This window comes from Myxocyprinus asiaticus, chromosome 37 (assembly GCF_019703515.2).
Source record: "Myxocyprinus asiaticus isolate MX2 ecotype Aquarium Trade chromosome 37, UBuf_Myxa_2, whole genome shotgun sequence".
Taxonomy (NCBI): Eukaryota; Metazoa; Chordata; class Actinopteri; order Cypriniformes; family Catostomidae; genus Myxocyprinus; species Myxocyprinus asiaticus.
Window position 1 is genome coordinate 30,655,103 of NC_059380.1, and position 24,381 is coordinate 30,679,483.

Consider the following 24,381-nt stretch of genomic DNA (forward strand, 5'->3'; position numbering starts at 1 on the left):
TTGTTGTTGCCATCCTGTACCTGTCCCGCAGGTTTGATATTCGGATGTACCGATCCTGTGCAGGTGTTGTTACACGTGGTCTGCCACTGCGAGGACAATCTGCTGTCCTTCCTGTCTCCCTGTAACGCTGTCTTAGGCGTCTCACAGTACGGACATTGCAATTTATTGACCTGGCCACATCTGCAGTCCTCATGCCTCCATTCAGCATGCCTAAGGCATGTTCCTGCAGATGAGCAGGGACCCTGGGCATCTTTCTTTTGGTGTTTTTCAGAGTCAGTAGAAAGGTCTCTTTTTAAAAAAAATTTTTTTTGGATTTTTCCCCCTTTTTCTCCCAGTTTGGAATGCCCAATTCCCAATGCGCTCTAAGTCCTCGTGGTCACATAGTGATTCGCCTCAGTCTGGGTGGTGGAGGACGAATCCCAGTTGCCTCCGTGTCTGAGACAGTCAACCCGTGCATCTTATCATGTGGCTTGTTGAGCGCGTTGCCACGGAGACGTAGCGCGTGTGGAGGCTTCACGCCATCCACCGCGGCAACCACGCTCAATTCACCATGCGCCCCACCGAGAACAAACCACATTATAGCGACCACGAGGAGGTTACCCCATGTGACTCTACCCTCCCTAGCAACCGGGCCAATTTGGTTGCTTAGGAGACCTGGCTGGAGTCACTCAGCACGTCCTGGGATTCGAACTAGCGAACTCCAGGGGTGGTAGCCAGCGTATTTTACCACTGAGCTACCCAGGCCCCCTCTAGTAGAAAGGTCGCTTTAGTGTCCTAAGTTTTTATAACTGTGACCTTAATTGCCTACCATCTGTAAGCTGTTAGTGTCTTAACAACCATTCCACAGGTGCATGTTCATTAATTGTTTATGGTTCATTGAACAAGCATGGAAAACATTGTCTAAACCCTTTACAATAAAGATCTGTAAAGTTATTTGGATTTTTACAAAATTATGTTTAAAATACAGTGTCCTTTTTTTCTATGCCTTGCCTCCACAGAATTATTAATTCTTATTAATTTTATTATTAATTAATTATAAAGTTCTCGGGATACACAATCAACTGGTCTAAATCAGCTTTGGCTCTGACGGCGTACTACCCAGTAACTGCTTTCCATCCGGGCGCCTTCCAGTGGCCCAAACAGGGCAATAAGTATTTGGCCATTTTATTCCCAGCAAATTTGTCTGATTTAGTCAAGAGTTAATTTTGATCCCATAATAAAAAGGTTTGAGCGATGTGGGCAGTTGGGCTTCATTACATTTATCTATTATTGGGAAGGTTGATGTTATTAAAATGAATTGTATTCCAAAATTTAACTACCTGTTACAATCTCTCGCTGTAGAAGTCCCCCTCTCTTATTTCAAGCAATTTGATAGCATAATGAAGTCCTTCATTGGAATGGTAAGCATCCCAGATTACATTTCAATAAGTTACATACAGTACATCTGGAAAGTATTCACAGCGCTTCACTTTTTCCACATTTTATGTTACAGCCTTATTTCAAAATGGATTAAATTCATTATTTTCCTCAAAATTCTACAAACAATACCTCATAAAGACAACGTGAAAGAAGTTTGTTTGAAGTCTTTGCAAATTTATTAAAAATAAAAAATGAAAAAAAAAATCACATGTACATAAGTATTCACAGCCTTTGCCATGACACTCAAAATTGAGCTCAGGTGCATCCTGTTTCCACTTATCATCCTTGAGATGTTTCTACAACTTGATTGGAGCCCACCTGTGGTAAATTCAGTTGATTGGACATGATTTGGAAAGGCACACACCTGTCTATATAAGGTCCCACAGTTAACAGTGCATGTCAGAGCACAAACCAAGCCATGAAGTCCAAGGAATTGTCTGTAGACCTCCGAGACAGGATTGTATCGAGGCACAGATCTGGGGAAGGGTACAGAAACATTTCTGCAGCACTGAAGGTCTCAATGAGCACAGTAGCCTCCATCATCCGTAAATGGAAGAAGTTTGGAACCACCAGGACTCTTCCTAGAGCTGGCTGCCTGGCCAAATTGAGCGACTGGGGGAGAAGGGCGGTGACCAAGAACCTGATGGTCACTCTGACAGAGCTCCAGCATTTCTCTGTGGAGAGAGGAGAACCTTCCAGAAGAACAACCATCTCTGCAGCACTCCACCAATCAGGCCTGTATGGTAGAGTGGCCAGACGGAAGCCACTCCTCAGTAAAAGGCACATGACAGCCCACCTGGAGTTTGCCAAAAGGCACCTGAAGGACTCTCAGACCATGAGAAACAAAGATTGAACTCTTTGGCCTGAATGGCAAGCGTCATGTCTGGAGGAAACCAGACACCGCTCATCACCTGGCCAATACCATCCCTAGAGTGAAGCATGGTGGTGGCAGCATCATGCTGTGGGGATGTTTTACAGTGGCAGGAACTGGGAAAATAGTCAGGATCGAGGGAAAGATGAATGCAGCAATGTACAGAAATATCCTTGATGAAAACCTGCTCCAGAGCACTCTGGACCTCAGACTGGGGCGAAGGTTCATCTTCCAACAGGACAACGACCCTAAGCACACAGCCAAGATAACAAAGGAGTGGCTCCGGGACAACTCTGTGAATGTCCTTGAGTGGCCCAGCCAGAGCCCAGACTTGAACCCGATTGAACATCTTTGGAGAGATCTGAAAATGGCTGTGCACCGACGCTCCCCATCCAACCTGATGGAGCTTGAGAGGTCCTGCAAAGAAGAATGGGAGAAACTGCCCAAAAATCGGTGTGCCAAGCTTGTAGCATCAAACTCAAATAGACTTGAGGATGTAATTGGTGCCAAAGGTGCTTCAACAAAGTATTGAGCAAAGGCTGTGAATAATTATGTACATGTGATTTTTTTTTCTTTTTAATAAATTTGCAAAGATTTCAAACAAACTTCTTTCATGTTGTCATTATGGGGTATTGTTTGTAGAATTTTGAGGAAAATAATGAATTTAATCCATTTTGGAATAAGGCTGTAACATAACAAAATGTGGAAAAAGTGAAGCGCTGTGAATACTTTCCGGATGCACTGTAGGCCGACTGACAAAGGTGGGCTAGGCCTACCCAAGATTTTGTTTTATTATGATGCGTTCCGTCTCAGACATCTGGCTCACTGGTCGCTTCCACCTGAGAGAGCCCCTCCCTGATTAAGTATTGAACAGGAATTTCTTGCCCCTATTTTGCCACTGCAAAGCCCTTCTATCAAACTAATCTGAGAAGTTACGTTACACCCAGTTATCTTGCATTTGCACTCGGAATGGACAAAAGTGTCCAGAGTGTTTAATTTGGACATTTATTTAAATGTTGCCTCGAGCATATGGCTGAACCCTAAACTATGTATTAAGTCCCCTTTCTGCTGGTCAGACTGGATTGTAAGTGGGGATAATACACTCGGTGTCCTATATGAGAGTGGAGTATTGAGATCTTTTGAAAATTTGATTCAACATTTTTGGATTCCCAGATCTCAATTCTTACAGCTGCACCACCTGCTCTGCACTGTTGGGAGTAGCAACCCCCCCCCCCCCTCCCCCCCCCCCCAAAACGGCAGATACTCTGGAAGTGGTGATTACTGCTTTTGGTCATGAGGCATCAGTGTATTATTCCCTGTTAATTCAGAGTCTGGGTGACGGAGCTTTAACTTCTCTCAAGAGAGTATGGGAGAAAGATTGGTAGTGGAGGAGGGAGTGCTGGCTAGGATTCTAAAAAACATCAAGTCTATATCTAGAGATGCAAGGGCCCGTCTGATGCAATTTAAGATTTTACATAGATTCTATTGGACCCCCTCTAGATTGTATAGACTTGGTCTCAAAGACACACCCACCTGCTGGCGGTGCCAATCAGAAGATGGGGTCACAATCCATGTTTTTTGGGGGTGTGTAAAGATTAAAGTATTTTGGTTGAGGGTTCAGAATTTTATTTGTCATGTGTTGGGTGCTCGGGTCTCATTTTGCCCCAGGCTCTTTGTTCTAGGCGATGGGACGGTTATTGATGTAGGGGATGAGATCATAAAGAGTTGGCTGGTGTCATGACCTGGAAGTCAGGTCATCTTTCTGGAGTGATGCGCAGAGTTGGGCAGGGTGGCGGCTTTTGAGGGGATGGTTTGTAGAAGGCTGGGCAACACGGGATTATTTAATAAAAAATTGGATTTTGTGGAGGGCTCTCGGGGGGGAGATGGTGGAGGTAGATCGGTAATATTAAATGTGTGTGTGCATTCTTATTGTTTTTTTGTTTTGTTTTCCTGAATACTGTCTGTTGATTTATTGTTTATTTTGCGTGTCACTGTTGGTTTAATGTCGGGCCACTGGGATGTGTGTTTGTGTTGGGTGGGAAAGTTCGGAGGGAAGGGTTTAGGTTTATGTAATGTGATTCCGTGTTTCCTGTTATGTTTATTTGATTTGTCATTATAATCAATAAAATTGTTAATTACAAAAAAAAAAAAAAAAGAAAAAAGAAAAAGGAAATGAATGAATGAATGATGAAAAAAATGGGCATGTTGGCTAGCTGTCACTGCCATTCTATGTTGTTTGAAGATGGATGTTGAACCACAAGGAGATGTACCAGTATACACAAGTCCAGATGTCTATGTAAGTAGCAGGGCTGGGCGATATGGCAAAAAAATATAATCTCTATTTTTATCAAATTTATGGATGATTCATGATTTGATTTTCTCAACTTTTAAATGAACTCCAACATGATTCAAATTGTATGTTCTTTATTGGAATACAAGGCAACCTGGTTAGAAAAAGTCCTTTTCATTTTAGGAAACAAAGGTGTGCAAGAAAAATGTACAAATGCACCACAGGGGGAAGTTGTCAACAGAGTATAAATGTAAAACAAATTAAAATCTAATAAACCCAGATGTTCAGAAATAACAGAAAAAGAAAACTGCAAAAAAATTCTTAGCCAGTATAGGTATTCATTCTATCTAAACCAAGTGTATCTAGAAAGTTATCTAGAAATCAATTTCTATAAATTATCAAGTTTATCTACAAGTACTCATTGTATATCAAACAATTTGTGTTTATTCATAAACCCCTGCAGATAGAGACACGCCCTCTAGCAGGTCACGCTGAGCAGCGCAGCAATATTAAATAATTTATCAATACAATTCAACTAGCAAAGTTTGTCAAAAAAGACTGCTTGCCAAATGATGGCTATAGATGCAGTACACTTGAAACATGTCACAGAACAAAGCAATAATTAGTGATCTATCTGAATCATCATGACAAAAGGAGAGGCGGATGTTTGATTCTCCCATATATAGCCTCTCCATGATTTGAAATGAAGCGCAATAACAGTCACGTAACTGACACATTTTATATGGGTAAAAAGAAAAAGGAGACCGTTCATCAACATGCGCACGTCAAGGCCAGTTATGTTCTTATGCATGCAGGTGTATACCTGCATGATGGACGAAGCTGAGCTACAATCACACTATGTACAATTGTAATGGGAATATTAGTCTTTTATATCAGTCTCCGTGTTGTTAACCTGTTCATTTGGAGCATGCCACACACGTGCAGCTGATCAGATCGGGAGCGGCATTAAGACAAGCGCTATGAATTATTTTTCTCTTCCTTATTCAGCCATTGGTGGGTTTACAACGTATCTAACTATAGCAATTGCAATATTTTTTGCAAAATGATTTCTCGAAAAAAATAATAAAAAATCGAATTAATCAGAAAACTGTTTTCACAATTTTATCAAACTTATCAAGTAAAATAACGGGTTTTAAAACGTATGTGGGTTTTGTGTTATTCTTTTGATAGGGAAATTTTACTTAATTCACAGTAAGACAAGATTGATATCGAAGATCAGTCTGAAAGTCAGCAGAATTAGACAAAATAGGATAATGAACAATATTGCTTTGTATCCTACTATTGGGGATGATGAAATAACTTTAACCCTTAACTCTTCAAGTCACAATGTCAAATGCAATATGCCATTTAAAAAGAGGCACCCATACACAAGAACATGCAGTTGAACCAATACAGTGTTCCAGAAGCATCCAAAACTTAAGAAAGCTGCCTCAAAGGTATGTGTGAACTGTGCAATGGCAAGTGTATAGTGTGCTGGTTGCGCGGAAACAGATTTTAATCTCTTTAGTTAGATTACATCAGCATTCAAATGGTGTATGTTGAGAAACAACTAGTCAGTCACTGTGATTGACAATGTTGCAAGCTGGTCTGGTAAAAATTAGGCATATTCAATCTATTTAATAAATTGGCAATATTGATTGCAAAATGTTGTGATGACGTCACAACCAGCCCAGTTTGCTGCTGCCCCCCTCCCCCATTTCCCCCTGGTATTAAGATGCGTCTGGGGTGATCTGATCACATGTGGTCAGGTAAGACACATCACGGTTTACACCTGGTCGCTTAAATGCATCTTCTGTGACCACCTGTGATCGGATTTGGGGGGGGAGGGACATGACGGCATACATTAATCACAATGTCAGTGTGTTCCTGCATGATAATAATAACAATAATAACAAAGTCAGAAAAGACAGTGTGCAAAAAACAAACAAACAAACAACCGGCCCACTGTTTCTCCCTGATGCAGCTGAAATGTAATCTAAGCACAAAATCAACATTGAGCAGAACTGTCCATTATTTTAGTGGATTACCTGTATTAATCTGAGCTACAGATGTTTGTGCTTCTCATAAGTGTTGCTGTATGTTGATATCAAATACAATGAAGATCCGCAAAGTTCTCATGCTTGTGTAATTATTTTTTTTTTCTCCCTTTTAAAGCCACACATAACCAGCAAAGTTTAAACTCTTGTTTTAGCGCAGCGGTTGATTGACAGGTGAGGGGTGGTGCTTCGTTGCTGCTGTGTTTTTGACCACATACACATGTGATGAGGTCCGATTACAAATATTTTTAGACCCTGTTTAGACCTGTATTTAGCGCTGACCACATGTGATTCATCCGATAACCAAAAATGTATCTTAATACCAGGTGGAAATGGGGCTGAACTGTTGGCTCCAGACCAACACAAACTAAAGGTGATAGAGCATTTGTAGAAGGCCCCACGATGATGAAACAGCCTGCCGTGGGTTTAAATCTGCTGAATCGCTGACTGTTTTTAAGTCTCGTTTAAAAACTCATTTGTATAGACTTGCTTTTTTTATTACAATTGCTGGGTTTCCATCCAAAATGTTTAGCATTTTTTAAGCACATTTCTGAACAGGGAAAACGAGAGGCAGTGGAACATGCTTTTACGTCAATGAAAGTTGGTGTACAGATGTAACAACGTTAAAGAAGATGTGCTGTCCTAATTTGGAAGAGCTCTTTATTAACTGTAAGCCTTTCTACTCGCCGCGGGAGTTTTCCTCGTTTATTCTGGTGAGTGTTTACATCGTGCCAAACGAGTGTTTGAATGCTGCGCTGCAACAGCTGGCTGATCAGATCACAGACACGGAGCAACAATACCCAGACTCAGTTATTGTTATTCTTGGGGATTTTAAAAAAGCAAACCTCACACGTGAACTGCCCAAATACAGACAGCACATTACAAGCCCAACAAGAGACAAATATATTGGATCACTGCTACACAACAATAAAGGATGCATATCGCTCTGTCCCTAGAGCCGTTTTGGGACTCCGATCACTGTCTGGTTCATTTTCTTCCAACCTACAGACAGAAACTAAATCTGCTTAGCCTGTAGTAAGGTCTGTAAAGAGATGGACCAATGAAGCAGAGCTGGAACTATAAGCCTGCTTTGACTGCACTGATTGGAGTGTTTTTGAGGCTGCAGACACCAGTCTGGATGAGCTCACAGATACGGTTACATCATATATCAGTTTCTGTGAGGATATGTGCATCCCTACTAGGACTTATTTAACATTTAACAACGACAAACCATGGTTTATAGCAGAACTCCGGCAGCTTCGTCAGGCCAAATAGGATGCTTACAGAGTTGGGGATAAAGTCTTGTACAGTCAGGCCAGGAACACACTGAATAAGGGAATCAGAGTGGTTAAAAGAAGATACTCTGAGAAGCTGAAAAACAAGTTTTCAGCTAACAACCCTGCATCAGTGTGGAGTGGCATGAAACAACTTACGAATTACAGGACTCTTTACCCCCAACCTTGTGGTGGACCAACAACTGGCTGATGACCTGAATGTGTTCTACTGTAGATTTGAAAGGCCCAATTTTACACCCCACACCCGCTCTGACCTTCACTTCACACAAACATCAACACCTCCTGCAGCCCCCCTCCTGCTACTCAACCTGCACTTAAGATCTGTGAAGATGATGTGTGCCGTGTCTTTGAAAACAAAAGATAAGGAAAGCACAAGGCCCAGACAGCGTCTCACCTGCATGTCTTAAATCCTCTGCTAACCAGCTGGCCCCCATCTTCACACAGATCTTCAATAGATCACTGGAGCAGTGTGAAGTTCCCTGCTGCTTCAAATGCTCAATCATCATTCCTGTCCCAAAGAAACCAAAAATCACAGGACTTAATGACTAAAGACCTGTCGCCATGACATCTGTGGTCATGAAGTCATTTGAAAGACTGGTGTTGGCCCACCTGAAGGATATTCACTGGACCCTTTCTAGATCCCCTTTAATTTGCTTATCGAGCAAACAGGTCTGTGGATGATACAGTCAACATGGGATTGTATCATATCCTGCAACATCTGGACAGACCAGGGACATATTCAAGGATCCTTTTTGTGGGCTTCAGTTTGGCTTTCAACACCACCATCCCTGCTATTCTCCGGACTAAATTACACCAACTCTGTTCCCACGTCTATCTGTCAGTGGATTACCAGCTTTCTGACGGACAGGCAGCAGCTTGTGAGACAGGGGGAACTCACTTCTAGCACCTGTACAATCAGCACTGCTGCCACCCAGGGATGTGTGCTCTCCCCACTACTCTTCTCCCTCTACACCAATGACTGCATCGCCAAGGACCCCTCTGTCAAGCTCCTGAAGTTTGCAGACGACACCACTGTCATCGGCCTCATCCGAGATGACGATGAATCTGCATACAAAGGGAGGTTAAACAGCTGGCTGTCTGGTGCAGTCAAAACAACCTTGAACTAAACATGCTCAAAACAGTGGAGTTGATTGTGGACTTTAGGAGGAACACCCCAACACTGAACCCCCTCACCATTCTAAACAGCACTGTGGCAGCAGTGGAGTCATTCAGGTTCCTGGGCACTACCATCTCACAGGACCTGAAGTGGGAGACCTACATTGACTCCATTTTGAAAAAGGCCCAGCAGAGGTTGTACTTCCTTTGCCAGTTGAGGAAGTTCAACCTGCCACAGGCGCTGCTGAAACAGTTTTACTCAGCAGTCATTGAGTGTCCTCTGCACTTCAATATCTGTCTGGTTTGGTTCAGCTACGAAATCGGATATCAGAAGACTACAAAGGACAGTTCGGACTGCTGAGAGGATTATTGGTTGCCCCCTGCCCTCCCTTCAAGAACTATACACTTCCAGAGTGAGGAAAAAGGCTGGAAAAATCACTCTGGACCCCACTCACCCTGCAAAGAACTACATTTTGCCCACTACTACTTGTTGACCCCTCTCCAAAAATGGCGCTTATGGTTGTGACCATAAAGTTCTATTTTTGTCTCATCACTCCAAATTACAATGTGCCAGAAGCTGTGAGGCATGTCAAGGTGTTGTCGGGCATATTGTAACCAGGCTTTTTTGTGGCATGTATGTATATGTACAGTTGCGCTTAAAAGTTTGCAAACCCTTGGAGAATTGGTAATATATGTACTATTTTTAAATAAAACATGAGTGAGCAGGCAAAACACATTTATTTTATTTCTTATGGGATTCGTATTCAACTGTAGGTTATAACAGATTGGCACAATCATAAAACGAAACATGGCAACAATGAAAAAAAATTAAATGACCCCTGTTCAAAAGTCTGCATACCCTTAGTTCTTAATACTGTGTATTGCCCCCTATAGCATCAACGACAGCGTGCAGTCTTTTGTAATAGTTGTCTATGAGGCTCCAAATTCTTGCATGTGGCATAGCTGCCCATTTGTCTTGGCAAAATGCTTCCAGGTAATGCAAAGTCTTTGGTCGTCTTGCATAAACCGCATGTTTGAGATCTCCCCAGAGTGGCTTGATGATATTAAGGTCAGGAGACTGTGATGTCCACTCCAGAACCTTCACCTTTTTCTGCTGTAACCACTGGAGGGTCAACTTGGCCTTGTGCTTAGGGTCATTATCATGCTGGAAAGTCCAAGAGCGTCCCATGCACAGCTTCCGTGCAGGAGAATGCAAATTGTCTGCCAGTATTTTCTGATAACATGCTGCATTCATCTTGTCATCAATTTTCACAAGACTCCCTGTGCCTTTAGAGCTCACACACCCCCAAAACATCAGTGAGCCACCACCATGCTTCACAGTGGGGATGGTATTCTTTTCACTATAGGCCTTGTTGACCCCTCTCCAAACATAGCACTTATGGTTGTGACCATAAAGCTCTATTTTGGTCTCGTCACTACAAATTACAGTGTGCCAGAAGCTGAGGCGTGTCAAGGTGTTGTCAGGCATTTTGTAACCGGGCTTTTTTGTGGCGCAGTAAAGGTTTCTTTCTGGAAACTCGACCATGCAGCTCATTTTTGTTCAAGTATCATCATATTGTGCTCCTTGAAACATCCACACCATCTTTTTCCAGAGCAGCCTGTATTTCTCCTGAGGTTACCTGTCGGTTTTTCTTTGTATCCTAAACAATTCTTCTGGCAGTTGTGGCTGAAATCTTTCTTGGTCTACCTGACCTTGGCATCAAGAGATCCCGAAATTTTCCATTTCTTAAGTGATTGAACAGAACTTACTGGCATTTTCAAGGCTTTGGATATCTTTTTATATCCTTTTCCATCTTTATAAAGTTCCATTACCTTGTTACACAGGTCCTTTGACAGTTCTTTTCTGCTCCCCATGGCTCAGTATCTAGCCTGCTCAGTGCATCCACGTGAGAGCTAACAAACTCATTGACTATTTATACACAGACACTAATTGCAATTTAAAAAGCCACAGGTGTGGGAAATTAACCTTTAATTGCCATTTAAACCTGTGTGTGTGTCACCTTGTGTGTCTGTAACAAGGCCAAACATTCAAGGATATGTAAACTTTTGATCAGGGCCATTTGGGTGATTTCTGTTATCATTATGATTTAAAAAGGAGCCAAACAACTATGTGATAATAAATGGCTTCATATGATCACTATCCTTAAATAAAAGACCAGTGATCTACAGGCTTAGCATGATCAGTCATATTTTCAAAATCAATGCCAAAATTTCACAATTTCTGCCAGGGTATGCAAACATTTGAGCACAGCTATATATATTATTTTTATATATATATATTATATATATATATATATATATATATAGTCTATTGTGTATTCTTCATATACTTTATTTTCTTTTCAATATTTATTTTTTTTATTCAATTTTTAAATATTTTTGTTGCTGTTTTGTATTGTTTTGTACTGGAAGCTCCAACTAATATCTTACAGCAATATAATATTCTGAATTTATTGCTTTTTTCAAACTTTCAGAAAAGGAAAAAATAATTAACATTTGTTCCCACACCACATGGGGTTAATTGCATGTCATGTAGGCGAGATCTTCATCTGTATCATAGGAGACACAAAATTTGTGGTTATTTTGATTTAAATACAGAAATGTTACAGTTTACGGAAGAAAGTCAGTGGGAACCAGAATTGGGACATGCTCCTTCGGAGATTCGAGAATTGATTCAGGGAGATACATTTTTTAGGAAATATAAAGTAAATCAAAGAGTCAGATCAAATTTAACCAAAGAACAGTATAAAGCATTACATGATTTAAGAGTAAATAGAGAAATAATTGTAAAACAGTGGATAAACGATCAAAAATAGTAATATTATAATAGTAAAAAATAAAAAGGCACAATATTTACAGGAGGCCAACAGGCAATTAAATAACACCAAGCATTACTTACCACTTACAAATTCTATACAATTAGAAACTGCTAGAATGATTTATGAAATAATGTTTGATTTACATAAACAAAAATATATTACATATAAACAATTTCTGTACCTCTCTGGCGCTGAACAGCCAAGGTCATGTAAATTTTATCTTCTTCCCAAAATACATAAGCCACCGGAGTCGTGGACGGTTCCTTATTTGATTCCATGTGCATGACCGATTATAAGTGGTTGTGGTTCAGAATCGTATAGAGTAGCGGAACTTATAGATACGTTTATTAACCCTTTGTCTCAAACACTTTGTAGCTACATCAAAGATACTTAAGAGTTTGTAAACAAGTTAAAAACCATCAAAGTACCTAAGAACTCTCTCCTTTTCTCTACTGATATACACTGATCAGCCACAACATTAAAACCACTGACAGGTGAAGTGAATAGCATTTATCTCGTAACAATGGCACCTGTCAAGGGGTGGGACATATTAGGCAGCAAGTGAACAGTCAGTTCTTGAATTTCATGTGTTGGAAGCAGGAAAAATGGGCAAACACAAGGATCTCAGTGACTCTGACAAGGGCCAAATTGTAATGGCTAGACGACTGGGTCAGAGCATCTCCAAAAGGGCAGGTCTTGTGGGGTGTTCCCGGTATGCAGTGGTTAGTACCTACCAAATGTGGCCCAAGGAAGGTCAACCGGTGAACCGGCACCAGGGTCATGGGCGCCCATGGCTCATTGATGCGTGTGGGGAGTGAAAGCTAGCGTGTCTGAACAACCTATCAACCACCTAACAACGCTCTAATGACCACTCAGAACACCCTAGCATCCGCCTAGCAACGCCAGAGTGACCACACAGAATACCCTAGCAACCACCTCGCAACGCCATAGTGACCACAAGGAACACCCTAGCAACACCTTAGCGACCACCCAGAACACCTTAGCAACCGCCTAGCAATGCCCTAGCGACCACCCAGAAAACCTTAGCAACCGCCTATATTTTCCGCAATTTTGAATTATCCGAAAAACCTATGACCACACCATTCATGAATAATACTTCAACAAATTCGACCACAAACACGCAAAAATGGACATGACACTATAACATCGCAACACTTTGGTGTATTGACCTGAGGCTACCTGCAGCATTTCCCCACTGTACCACCTAGTGGTCAGGAGATATAAATACATTGCTATTTTTGCCTATAACTTATGAATAGTATGCCCTAAAATTATGGCACTGTCTCTTTAGGTTCCTTGGGTCATGCAGAGTACGGTGATATCAAATATTCCATGGTCGTGCATACTTCCTGTTCGCCATTTTGAATTTAATTGAAACACAAAATTTGTCGTGTAACATCTAGGGACACTCCCGTCAAAAAATTATCAAAAGCTTTTTGATGTACAAAACGGTTCTCGAATAGCACACCAACGAAATTGATGGCAAGTCACCAAAAAAGCATCTGAGGCTGTATCTCTGCAACATTTTGCCGTATTTTAATGAAAATTTGTGGGTCATAATGACCACACCCTGAACTCACCATATACATTTGGTGACAGCACCACCTACTGGTCAAAGTTATAATTAATTGTATTTAAGATTTAGCATTTCTACCTGTTTTTATGCTGCTTTTCATAAAGTCATAATCACTGGGCATGCTGAGTGACTCCAGCCAGGTCTCCTAAAGCAACCAAATTGGCCCGGTTGCTAGGGAGGGTAGATTCACATGGGGTAACCTCCTCGTGGTCATGATTTGTGGTGCTCGCTCTCAATGGGGCATGTGGTAAGTTGTGCGTTGATCGTGGAGAGTAGCATGAGCCTCCACATGCGGAGCCTCCGCGGTGTCATGTACGACGAGCCACATAATAAGATGCGTGGATTGACTGTATCAGAAGCGAAGGCAACTGAGTCTTGTCCTCCACCACCAGAATTGAGGTGAGTATCCGCGCCACCACGAGGACCTACTAAGTAGTGGGAATTGGGCATTCCAAATTGGGAGAAAACAGGATAATTTTTATTTTTATTTTTTAATTAAAAATAAAAAAAAGTCATAATCACTGATGTCCAGTTGGTGTGTTTGGCCCGTTATTACTGCTTGTAGCTATATTTCTTATTATTAGGACTGTCACGTTTTTTAAAATTTGGATGACAATTAATTGTCTAACAAATAATTGTGAATTGTCTGTTATGAGGCTACCTGGATGTCTCTGGACATGTTTTTTTGTGCATTTATGTGTGTGGTTTTTTTTTAAATAAGTTAATAGAACATTATAATTTTATATGAATTCATTATGAATGCATATAGCCTGAAGTATGTAGCCTTTATTGTGACCCTTCTCTTTAGTCACTTGCTTTCCAGCAAGACGTGACACAATAGACCAATGCTTTGGCAACGTCACCTCTCATGTCAAACACGGAAGTGGTGGCAAAAACCATAAGCAAAAAGTAAACTTTTATTGGATTGTTGAAATATTATTCAGAGGGCTCTCGTTGACTGTTGTGGCTTCAAACCATCAAGAGCTGACTGGACAGAAGATCATTTCAACTCACAACTTTGCAGCAAAAATGTATAGCGAACATGATTACATGTTTATTAACTTATTTCATTAATAGTAATTGTATCGCTAAGAATGTTTGTATTTATGATGGTTTTGTGTCATACTTTTTTTTAATCATCTAATCTGTCAAATCTAACACAACAGTCAGCAGGCTTTCTGCCAGCACTTACTGCGCATGTGCTGACAATTTTGTAAACAAGAGGATTGGTCTATGATTAGACCTTATTCACAGTAGCACTTTCACATGTTTAATTTTAAATGGGATGGGAAATAAGGCTGTGAGGGATAGACTTACCATCTCTTCAATGGCATGCACAGTATAAAGCTGTAAAAAGCTCCTAGATCTCATCTGATTTTCCACAACTCATGTTGTCTGGAGTTTGTCTACTGAGTGTCCTTGAAAATATATTTTTTCAATGTTTTGCACACGGAACGATACAAAAACACTTTAAACTGCAGTACATTCCATTGAAGAGACTGTACATCTATCCCTCACATTTTCATTGTCATTCCCATTAAAAATCAAAGATGGCGTTGCTTTCCATCATTGAGTTTTTTTTGAAAAACCTACTTTTTCGAACTCCTCCTAGGCCATTTGTCCAATTTGCAAAAAATTTGAATACGTAGTTTCTCCAAATCCTTCTGTGCCCCCAAATCATCTGGTCACATGGATTTCCATTTCCATAAGAACACTTTTCTACCACTTCGATTTTTTTGAAAAAATGCCGTTTCCCCAATTCACACAAAATTTGTTATACAGCATCTGCAGACCCTCCAGACAAAAAGTTATAAATATAATTTTTATTTGTTAAGTCATTCAGAAGAATAAGCCAATATGTTTTGGGTGTGGCCTATAATGACTAATTGGCCTGTATCGTGCAAGCGCAATATTCAAACGTAAAACACATGGACAAGAGACCGTTCTGTGATGCTAAAGGTCTCTATAACTTCCCATTTGTGCTACTGTGATTAAGGCAGTTAGGGTAAAGGTTAGGGTTGGAGTTAGCATTAGGGTTCCACAGGATCTTTTAGATCTGATAATTTGTGATTTTTCCATATGTTCTTGGCCCCCGATAACTGCCACAAGCAGCTATATTTGTATTTTATGATGGATGTGTTAAAAGAATCCATGGAATATCACAAAAAAGTTTTATACTTTTTTTAAAGTATGCTACAGCAACGATGTGTGTTGTGTGTCAATATAGGTGTTACTATGGCAGACAGATTTGGATTAGTCAATAGGCAGAATATAGACAAAAGAATAATAATTAGAGGCACATCAATATGTTCAACACATGAACAAAGTAAATTTGATTCCTTTTGTAAAAAAAGAAAAAAAAAAAAAATGTTTTAAAGTTATCAGACTTGTGGCTTTAGCTCCATTGTGTCTCTAAGCCCTTTTAAGGCCAGTGTCATATATAATGTCATAAAATATATTATGAAAATAATTTGCATATCACTTTCCTATAAATTTGAGCTTTTATAACAATTATTCTTTATGATTTTAATAAATTCTGACATCTGGTTAACAAACAAGTGGATTCGGTCAAAACAGACTACAATTATGACTGCAATACAAAGAAGTGATTAACTACAGCCATTAATATTATGTCCAATTCAGGCCTGAGCTCAAAAATGGGGGGTAGGTTGAACAGTATAAAGGGAAGGCCAGTGCGTGTTGTGAATATTTGGGTGCAGATTTGTAGGGCACTTTAAATTTTTATTTGATATATGTCTAGACTGTGTATATATAGTGTGTGGGGAAATGATACACTGCTCTTGGAGTGTGAGGGGCTCTGTGTGAAAGCTGAACAGGCAGCTTCAACTTGCTTTCAACTGATTGAAACTCAACTGGTCTTCATTGTTCATACTGGTCTCTCAAATGTGTATAGCTGTTTTCCCTAGAAGTTGGTTCAAAGAACAGAATGAGGAAGCAATAGTTCCCAAACATGATACACGACTTGAATTCAACTGAAGTTGTAGAAAGAATTATTTTATGAAAAAAAAAAAAAAAAAAGTAGTTCACAGTAAGGATCTTCGAATTTGTAAAAACTGTCAAAACACCTTAGGTTTAAAAACATTCATTAGTACTTGGCAAAGGAAAGAGATTGGCAGTCAAAAATAATGTTACATACATAAGGCTGGTAAACAGAGAATTCCATATTTTATGAATCATGGGATTTGACCAAGACAATTTAAACAAATTTAACTCAGTCTAACCAAGGGATGTGTTCTCCAAACAAGAATGACTTGAGAAATGCAATCTTCTATATGCACATCTACATCCCTCCAGATAATTCTGGGAAAACAATGTCAAGGTTAATTAAATGCTTACTAACTACTAGCACTACAGTATTACAATAACATGGCAATTTTACAGTGGATAGATTAAAAACAAACCAGACTGACTTGAGGAAAGGTACAACAGCTCATCGATTATAAAACTGAAGAACAACTTCTGAGCAACTGAATAATTCTCAGAAAAAGGTGGACCCAACACTCAGTCCTGAGGTGTGGAAACACTCACGGATGGTACCTCACAGGCGTAAATGGGGCACTGGCATGGTGACGTCACGGAAAAAGCGATGAAGAAGTGCATTCTTGGCTGAGATTCTCTTGTTGGGATCATAGTTCAGCATTTGCTGTGGAAAAAAAAGACAAGTTAGACATTTGAAAATCGAAAACTTCTAATGAAATTTGATATCGTTTTCAGGTAAGAATTTAGAAAATGGATAGAGACATCCCCATTTGCTCATGAATCCTTCAGTAAATGATAGATATAAGCGTAAGGACAGAATGAAGACAGTAAAAATGAAAGAAATGCAGTTTATAGCATGTGACCTCAACATCTGGGGCCTGATTATCAACGCTGCATAACACTGAAACAGTCATTGAAAGATGAATAGGCATCTTCCAAAACATACATCAGGATTTATAAAAAAAAAAATAAACTTGGCGTAAATGTCCACACACTCTTGACCGTCAATGCATACTGGTGTGTATGATTGGCGATTGGAAACGAAGAATAAGAAATGGACTGAACAGACCAATTCCCAACTCTGTTTTTCATTTAATACACTACATATAGAATAAAAACGTATGGAGTTAAGCACTTGAATCTGATGTAATCGTTATCCAGGTGACATTATATGAATATTAACTAATTGAAAAGGCATTAATATGTCAGCTGTAAAAAGGAAATATTGATAATAGATCTGCTACTTTTGTCGTTTTTTTCCCGTGGAATTATACAGAGGGAGCATGCATTTAATAGCAAGGATTTCTTGGCTCATCCTTCAAATAATGATGATCCGTGATGCACACTTGACTTTGAGTGAAGTGGAATGGCTTAGTAAAATAGACTGTATAATGACAGACACCGTCGGACACATTCAGTAGTCGAACGGACAACAACGCCGGTTTTTATCCTTCGTGAGCGGGGCATATGCTTTGCAGTAGGGTTGGGATTTCACATTGGCTGCATCTCTTCTCTGATCACAGCTGTGGCTCTGTGCAGAGAATAGTTATTTCTGGGTTCTGATTTTCTACATCCAGAGCCGCTGAGTCCAGTGTGAACCATGCAGCAAAAATAGGCTCAAAGCAAAACTATCCACTCGCTGCCGTGTCCGCTTGCAATGTGAAGGGTGTAATGTTAATATGGATGCCAAAATGAAAACACGCTGCTCACATATCGCTCACGTCCCGCTAATGGAGGATATGTGAAACCAGTGTAACATTGGACAAACTGGTGGTCTTTTCTGCAGACAGGTTTTGTGCTGCTCTGTATTGGAGCTTTTCACATTAATTTTTCTTTTTCTCCCCAATTTGGAATGCCCAATTCCCAATGCGCTCTAAGTCCTCATGGTGGCGTAGTGATTCGCCTCAATTCGGGTGGTGGAGGATGAATCTCAGTTGCCTCCGCATCCGAGACTGTCAATAGCACGCATGGAGGCTTCACGCTATTCTCCATGGCATCCACGCACAACTCACCATGCAACCCACCAAGAGCGAACCACATTATAGGGACCACAAGGAGGTTACCCCATGTGACTCTACATTCCCTTGCAACCGTGCCAATTTGGTTGCTTAGGAGACCTGACTGGAGTCACTCGGCACGCCCTGTCTTCGAACTCGCGACTCCAGGGGTGGTAGTCAGCATCAATACTCGCTGAGCTAACCAGGCCCCCCATTTCTTACTTTTCTTTAGTAGTTCTGTGGGATATGAGGTTATAGTTATTTAGCCTATTTAATTGTTGAATATCTGTTAGTTGTTCTGTTAAATGGCTGTGCTTAACATCCAAGTGTCCTTATGAAAGACACCAGATTGTGTAACATTGGGTAAAAATTTGCCGGGTCAAATGTTTACCTTATGTAAATAAGAGGCTATGTTAATTTAAATTTATTCAGCTAATTTCCACATTTTGAAAATGATGTCCATTTTGAGAGAGAGGCTTTGTCCCAATACCCACACTTGCGGTCTTGGCCACTTCAATGCGCGTGCATATGACAGGAAATAAATGTTCAAGTCTGTCCCATGTCTAAAACATGCCAAAACTCAGTGCACATAATCCACACTAGTGAGAATACTGCTTCAGAGCGGTCTTTCAGGCTAAGTGTATCCTAGAGTTCATCATGTTCAGGAGCCCACACCCTGCCTTCCTGTGCGATTGGCATATTTTTGACAAGATTATGTCAAGTAAAGTGCTTAAGTTATTTATCATCACATAGTAAAATGTAAGTGAAGCATATATTTGTCTATATGAATATATTCAACAAAATGCAATATAACGTTTACAACTGGTTGGGATGACTTCATAGCAACATCATAATTACTAATATATATATATATATATATATGTATAGAGCATATTTATATACCTCTTGATTTTCCTTCTTGCCCAATAATCACCTTATTTTATTTGTTCTTTCCTATTACTGCTGGTGATTTTGGTAATTTATCAGCCAGTGTGTCATTGCCTACAATATATGTAGTAAATATTGTTTAAAAAAAAAAAAACATTTAACTACTACCACAGTTTCTTTCTCATATTTATGTATTTAAAATACAGTGGTGTGAAAAAGTGTTTGCCCCCTTCCTGATTTCTTATTTTTTTGCATGTTTGTCACACTTAAATGTTTCAGATCATCAAACAAGTTTAAATATTAGTCAAAGATAACACAAGTAAACACAAAATGCAGTTTTTAAATGAAGGTTGTTATTATTAAGGGAAAACAAAATCCAAACCTACGTGGCCCTGTGTGAAAAAGTGTGCCCCACCTGTTAAAACATAACTTAACTGTGGTTTATCACACTTGAGTTCAATTTCTCTAGCCACACCCAGGCCTGATTACTGCCACACCTGTTCTCAATCAAGAAATCACTTAAATAGGACCTGCCTGACAAAGTGAAGTAGACCAAAAGATCTTCAAAAGCTAGACATCATGCCGAGATCCAAAGAAATTCAGGAACAAATGAGAAAGAAAGTAATTGATCTATCAGTCTGGAAAAGGTTATAAAGCCATTTCTAAAGCTTTGGGACTCCAGAGAACCACAGTAAGAGCCATTATCCACAAATGACGAAAACATGGAACAGTGGTGAACCTTCCCAGGAGTGGCCGGCCGACCAAAATTACCCCAAGAGCGCAGCGACGACTCATCCAAGAAGTCACAAAAGACCCCACAACAACATCCAAAGAACTGCAGGCCTCACTTGCCTCAGTTAAGGTCAGTGTTCATGACTCAACCATAAGAAAGAGACTGGGCAAAAATGGCCTGCATGGCAGAGTTCCAAGACGAAAACCATTGCTGAGCAAAAAGAACATTAAGGCTCGTCTCATTTTTGCCAGAAAACATCTTGATGATCCCCAAGACTTTTGGAAAAATACTCTGTGGACTGACGAGACAAAAGTTGAACTTTTTGGAAGGTGTGTGTCCCATTACATCTGGCGTAAAAGTAACACCGCATTTCAGAAAAAGAACATCATACCAACAGTAAAATATGGTGGTGGTAGTGTGATGGTCTGGGGCTGTTTTGCTGCTTCAGGACCTGGAAGACTTGCTGTGATAAATGAAACCATGAATTCTGCTGTCTACCAAAAAATCCTGAAGGAGAATGTCTGGCCATCTGTTCATGACCTCAAGCTGAAGCAAACTTGGGTTCTGCAGCAGGACAATGATCCAAAACACACCAGCAAGTCCACCTCTGAATGGCTGAAGAAAAACAAAATGAAGACTTTGGAGTGGCCTAGTCAAAGTCCTGACCTGAATCCTATTGAGATGCTGTGGCATGACCTTAAAAAGGCAGTTCATGCTCGAAAACCCTCCAATGTGGCTGAATTACAACAATTCTGCAAAGATGAGTGGGCCAAAATTCCTCCACAGCGCTGTAAAAGACTCATTGCAAGTTATCGCAAACGCTTGATTGCAGTTGTTGCTGCTAAGAGTGGCCCAACCAGTTATTAGGTTTAGGGGGCAATCACTTTTTCACACAGGGCCACGTAGGTTTGGATTTTGTTTTCCCTTAATAATAACAACCTTCATTTAAAAACTGCATTTTGTGTTTACTTGTGTTATCTTTGACTAATATTTAAACTTGTTTGATGATCTGAAACATTTAAGTGTGACAAACCTGCAAAAAAATAAGAAATCAGGAAGGGGGCAAACACTTTTTCACACCACTGTATATGTTTTAATGCTTTTTATTTGTTAAACATAACCACATATTTAAGTTGTGTAAAGTAGTCTTTGTCTTATATAAATGAAAAGCCAAAGCATTTAACTTAAATGGTTCGTAGTAGTAGCTATTAATGGACCACACAGTTAATATATTATAAAGTTTTTTTCATTAAGTTTTATGCAGTGTATTGAGAAACGAAGTAGAAAGAAATTAGTTATTTAATATTTTACAGCAATTATGGATGAAAATGTCCATCATTTTGAGAGATAGGCCCTGTCCCAATACCCACAATTTACAGTAAACATGTACAAAGTATTGAAAATCAAAATGAGTAAAAATATTTACAACTTTTACAATTCATTTCACACAAAACATTATACAAATGTAATTACATACTTTCTAAAACACAATAGACTTTTAACAACCAGTAGTGTACAGGCATGTGACGGTATTCGGTTATACGGTATATCACGGTAAATAATATGTGCAATATTGTTATTATGGGCACTTCAAAATACTGTAAATAATTCTAGATATGCTTTTGGCCAATTTTATTTTTACATTTTTCTGATCGCACAGTAGTTTTTTTCCCCCATCAATGAATCAAGATTTACAACACTGTAAGTGGCACAAATGACACATGCACACTCTGATGTAAACAAGCTAGCGTGGAAGAGAAACGTGGCTAAAGGAGGAATGCTGCCGACCCTTTATCCGCATTATAATAGGGTTAATTCAGTAATAGGAGTGGAAGTTTTTTGGGTTCCATAAAAATGCAGAGGGATTGTTGGTTGGAGATGGTTTCCATTTGTGTAGCCTAAAACATGTGGGAGAAAAGTGGCAGCGAAACTGCCTTGGAAAACAGGTCCGCTCATTTGTGAGACAATCATTGCATTCAATTCAGCAAGATAAAGTTGTGACAGTTCTGCTCGTATTTCCAAACTATTTTTGAAAACTGTGAGACAACACTAAGAGACAACTAGATAAGAGATAACTAAGATCACAAAGTAAACTCCTGTTGCCATTTGCAGATAATGTGTAGCTTGCTTTCTAGTGGCCAGAGAGTAGTTCGTTAAAACTCCACTAGCTACACAGTAAGGTTGCTCCGATACCAAAATTTTGGCCTCGGTACGATACCAGCCCTGGTACCTCGGTACCGATAGTAACTCGATATTTAGGCAATATAGAAAATAAACCCTCAGATTTTTTATGAAATTACACAGAAAATTATTGACAAAAAGAAAGGTATAAAAGTCTTACAGATAAAAATTATGCCTTTTCTGTTTGAATTTTTCTGGATTCCACGTTAAATTTTTTAATTAAAGGTTATGATCAAAATGTGTTCAAATCAAATATATACTGTAAAGCTTTGATCAAATGAAAATAATTTATAAATAATTATTTTTGGTAAAAAAAATATAAATAAATAAATAAAATGCACAACAGCTTTACGGTATTAATGAAAACAATCTGATTATCTGAGGCTGCCATAGCTGAATCACAACATGCTGATATTCAGTACTGGTATTCAGCTTTTGTGATGTTGCTTACAGATAATAATACTAATAATATAACCATTTAATATTATGAGTATTGCGACTACTTTGAACATTACACTTTTATAGAGTAGTATTTTTCCTGTTGTAATGTCTTCAATTTCACACATCCAGTTAAATAAAGCTTTCATTTCAAAGGGACTTTTATTTTGAAAGACCTCTGAAGTTCTTCCTGTTTTTGAAGGGTTCGTTATATCAAACTTCCTACGACTCGCGAGCTGAAATCTCCAGTGAAAAAGGTAATTTGAGTTCACAGCCATTTGTACACTACACACTGCTCTGCATACTCCTAGGTGATTCATGAGACTGTCACCACATTTAGACAACATTATGCCAAGACATTGAAGGTGCTAAATTGTGAAAAGATTTTTGATATATCGAATAGTATTGCCATGGCGAGGCATTAATGCCGAAAAATGGGAAACAGGAAGTGTCTCGTATCTTGTGTGTGCAGCATGTGATTTAGATAAAAAGTGAGATGCATGTTAAGTCTTGGGGGCTAATCACATGGATTTGATTATTTTGGGTCACGGTCATAGCGCCACCACCTGGCAGCAGGAAGTGTGTGTCTTACAACAGACTTTAAAATAGTCCTCTTATATTTACCCAAATTGCTTCAAAATGGTTTAGAATGATGTCTTCACCTTGCATTGTTTTCTGAAAGCCACCGGGTGGAAATGGACTCATGGTGCTTGGTGCAACTTATTGTGAGAAGCTACCCAAAACGTTTTACCCAAGTTAAACAATTTAAAGGCAACCCTACCAAATACTAACAAACTGTATGTAAACTCCATGTGATTAGCCCCCAATAATGGGTCCATTTCCACCCGGTGGCTTTCAGAAAACAATGCAAGGTGAAGACATCATTCATTTAACAGTTCAGAGACTCCAATATTCAAAAAATCCAAAATGGCCAACTTCCTGTTGGGAAGAGCTAATAACTATAATCATGAAAGTTGTCCTACTTGATGAGAACTATATACAGTATACCCGCACTCACATATATAGTATATACAGTTGAAGTCAGAAGTTTACATACACCTCAGCCAAATACATTTAAACAGTTTGTCACAATTCCTGAGATTTAATAATAGAAAACATTCCCTGTCTTAGATCAGTTAGGATCACTATTTTTATTTTAAGAAAGTGAAATGTCAGAATAAAAGTAATAATATAATTATTTATTTCAGCTTTTATTTCTTTCATCACATTCCCAGTGGGTCAGAAGTTTACATACAATTTGTTAGTATTTGGTAGCACTGCCTTTAAATTGTTTAACTTGGGCAAAATGTTTTGGGTAACTTCTCACAATAAGTTGCTGGAATTTTGGCCCATTCCTCCAGACAGAACTGGTGTAACCGAGTCAGGTTTGTAGGCTTCCTTGCTCGCACATGCTTTTTCAGTTCTGCCCACAAATTTTCCACCGGATTGAGGTCAGGGCTTTGTGATGGCCACTCCAATAACTTGACTTTGTTGTCCTTAAACCATTTTGCCACAACTTGAGGTATGCTTGGGGTCATTGTCCATTTGGAAGATCCATTTGTGACCGAGCTTTAACTTCGTGGATGATGTCTTGAGATATGTTGCTTCAATGTATCCACATAATTTTCCTTCCTCATGATGCCATCTATTTTGTGAAGT

General features: G+C 39.5%; 1 protein-coding gene across 5 annotated transcripts in view; it reads right to left on the bottom strand.

The window, feature by feature from the left end:
- Positions 1–6,592: 6,592 nt before the first annotated feature.
- cdk2 (cyclin-dependent kinase 2) overlaps positions 6,593–24,381 on the bottom strand; it is a 93,019-nt gene continuing 75,230 nt past the window's right edge. For 3 of the 5 annotated variants that reach the window (XR_007895084.1, XM_051676667.1, XM_051676666.1), the window contains one exon: positions 6,593–17,149. Coding sequence is in view for 2 of the 5 variants with exons in the window: in XM_051676667.1 (XP_051532627.1) it covers positions 17,045–17,149 (105 nt within the window). In the remaining 3 variants the exon portion in view is untranslated. The remainder of the gene's footprint in view (positions 17,150–24,381) is intronic. The other 2 variants (XR_007895083.1, XR_007895082.1) reach the window with 2 other exon arrangements.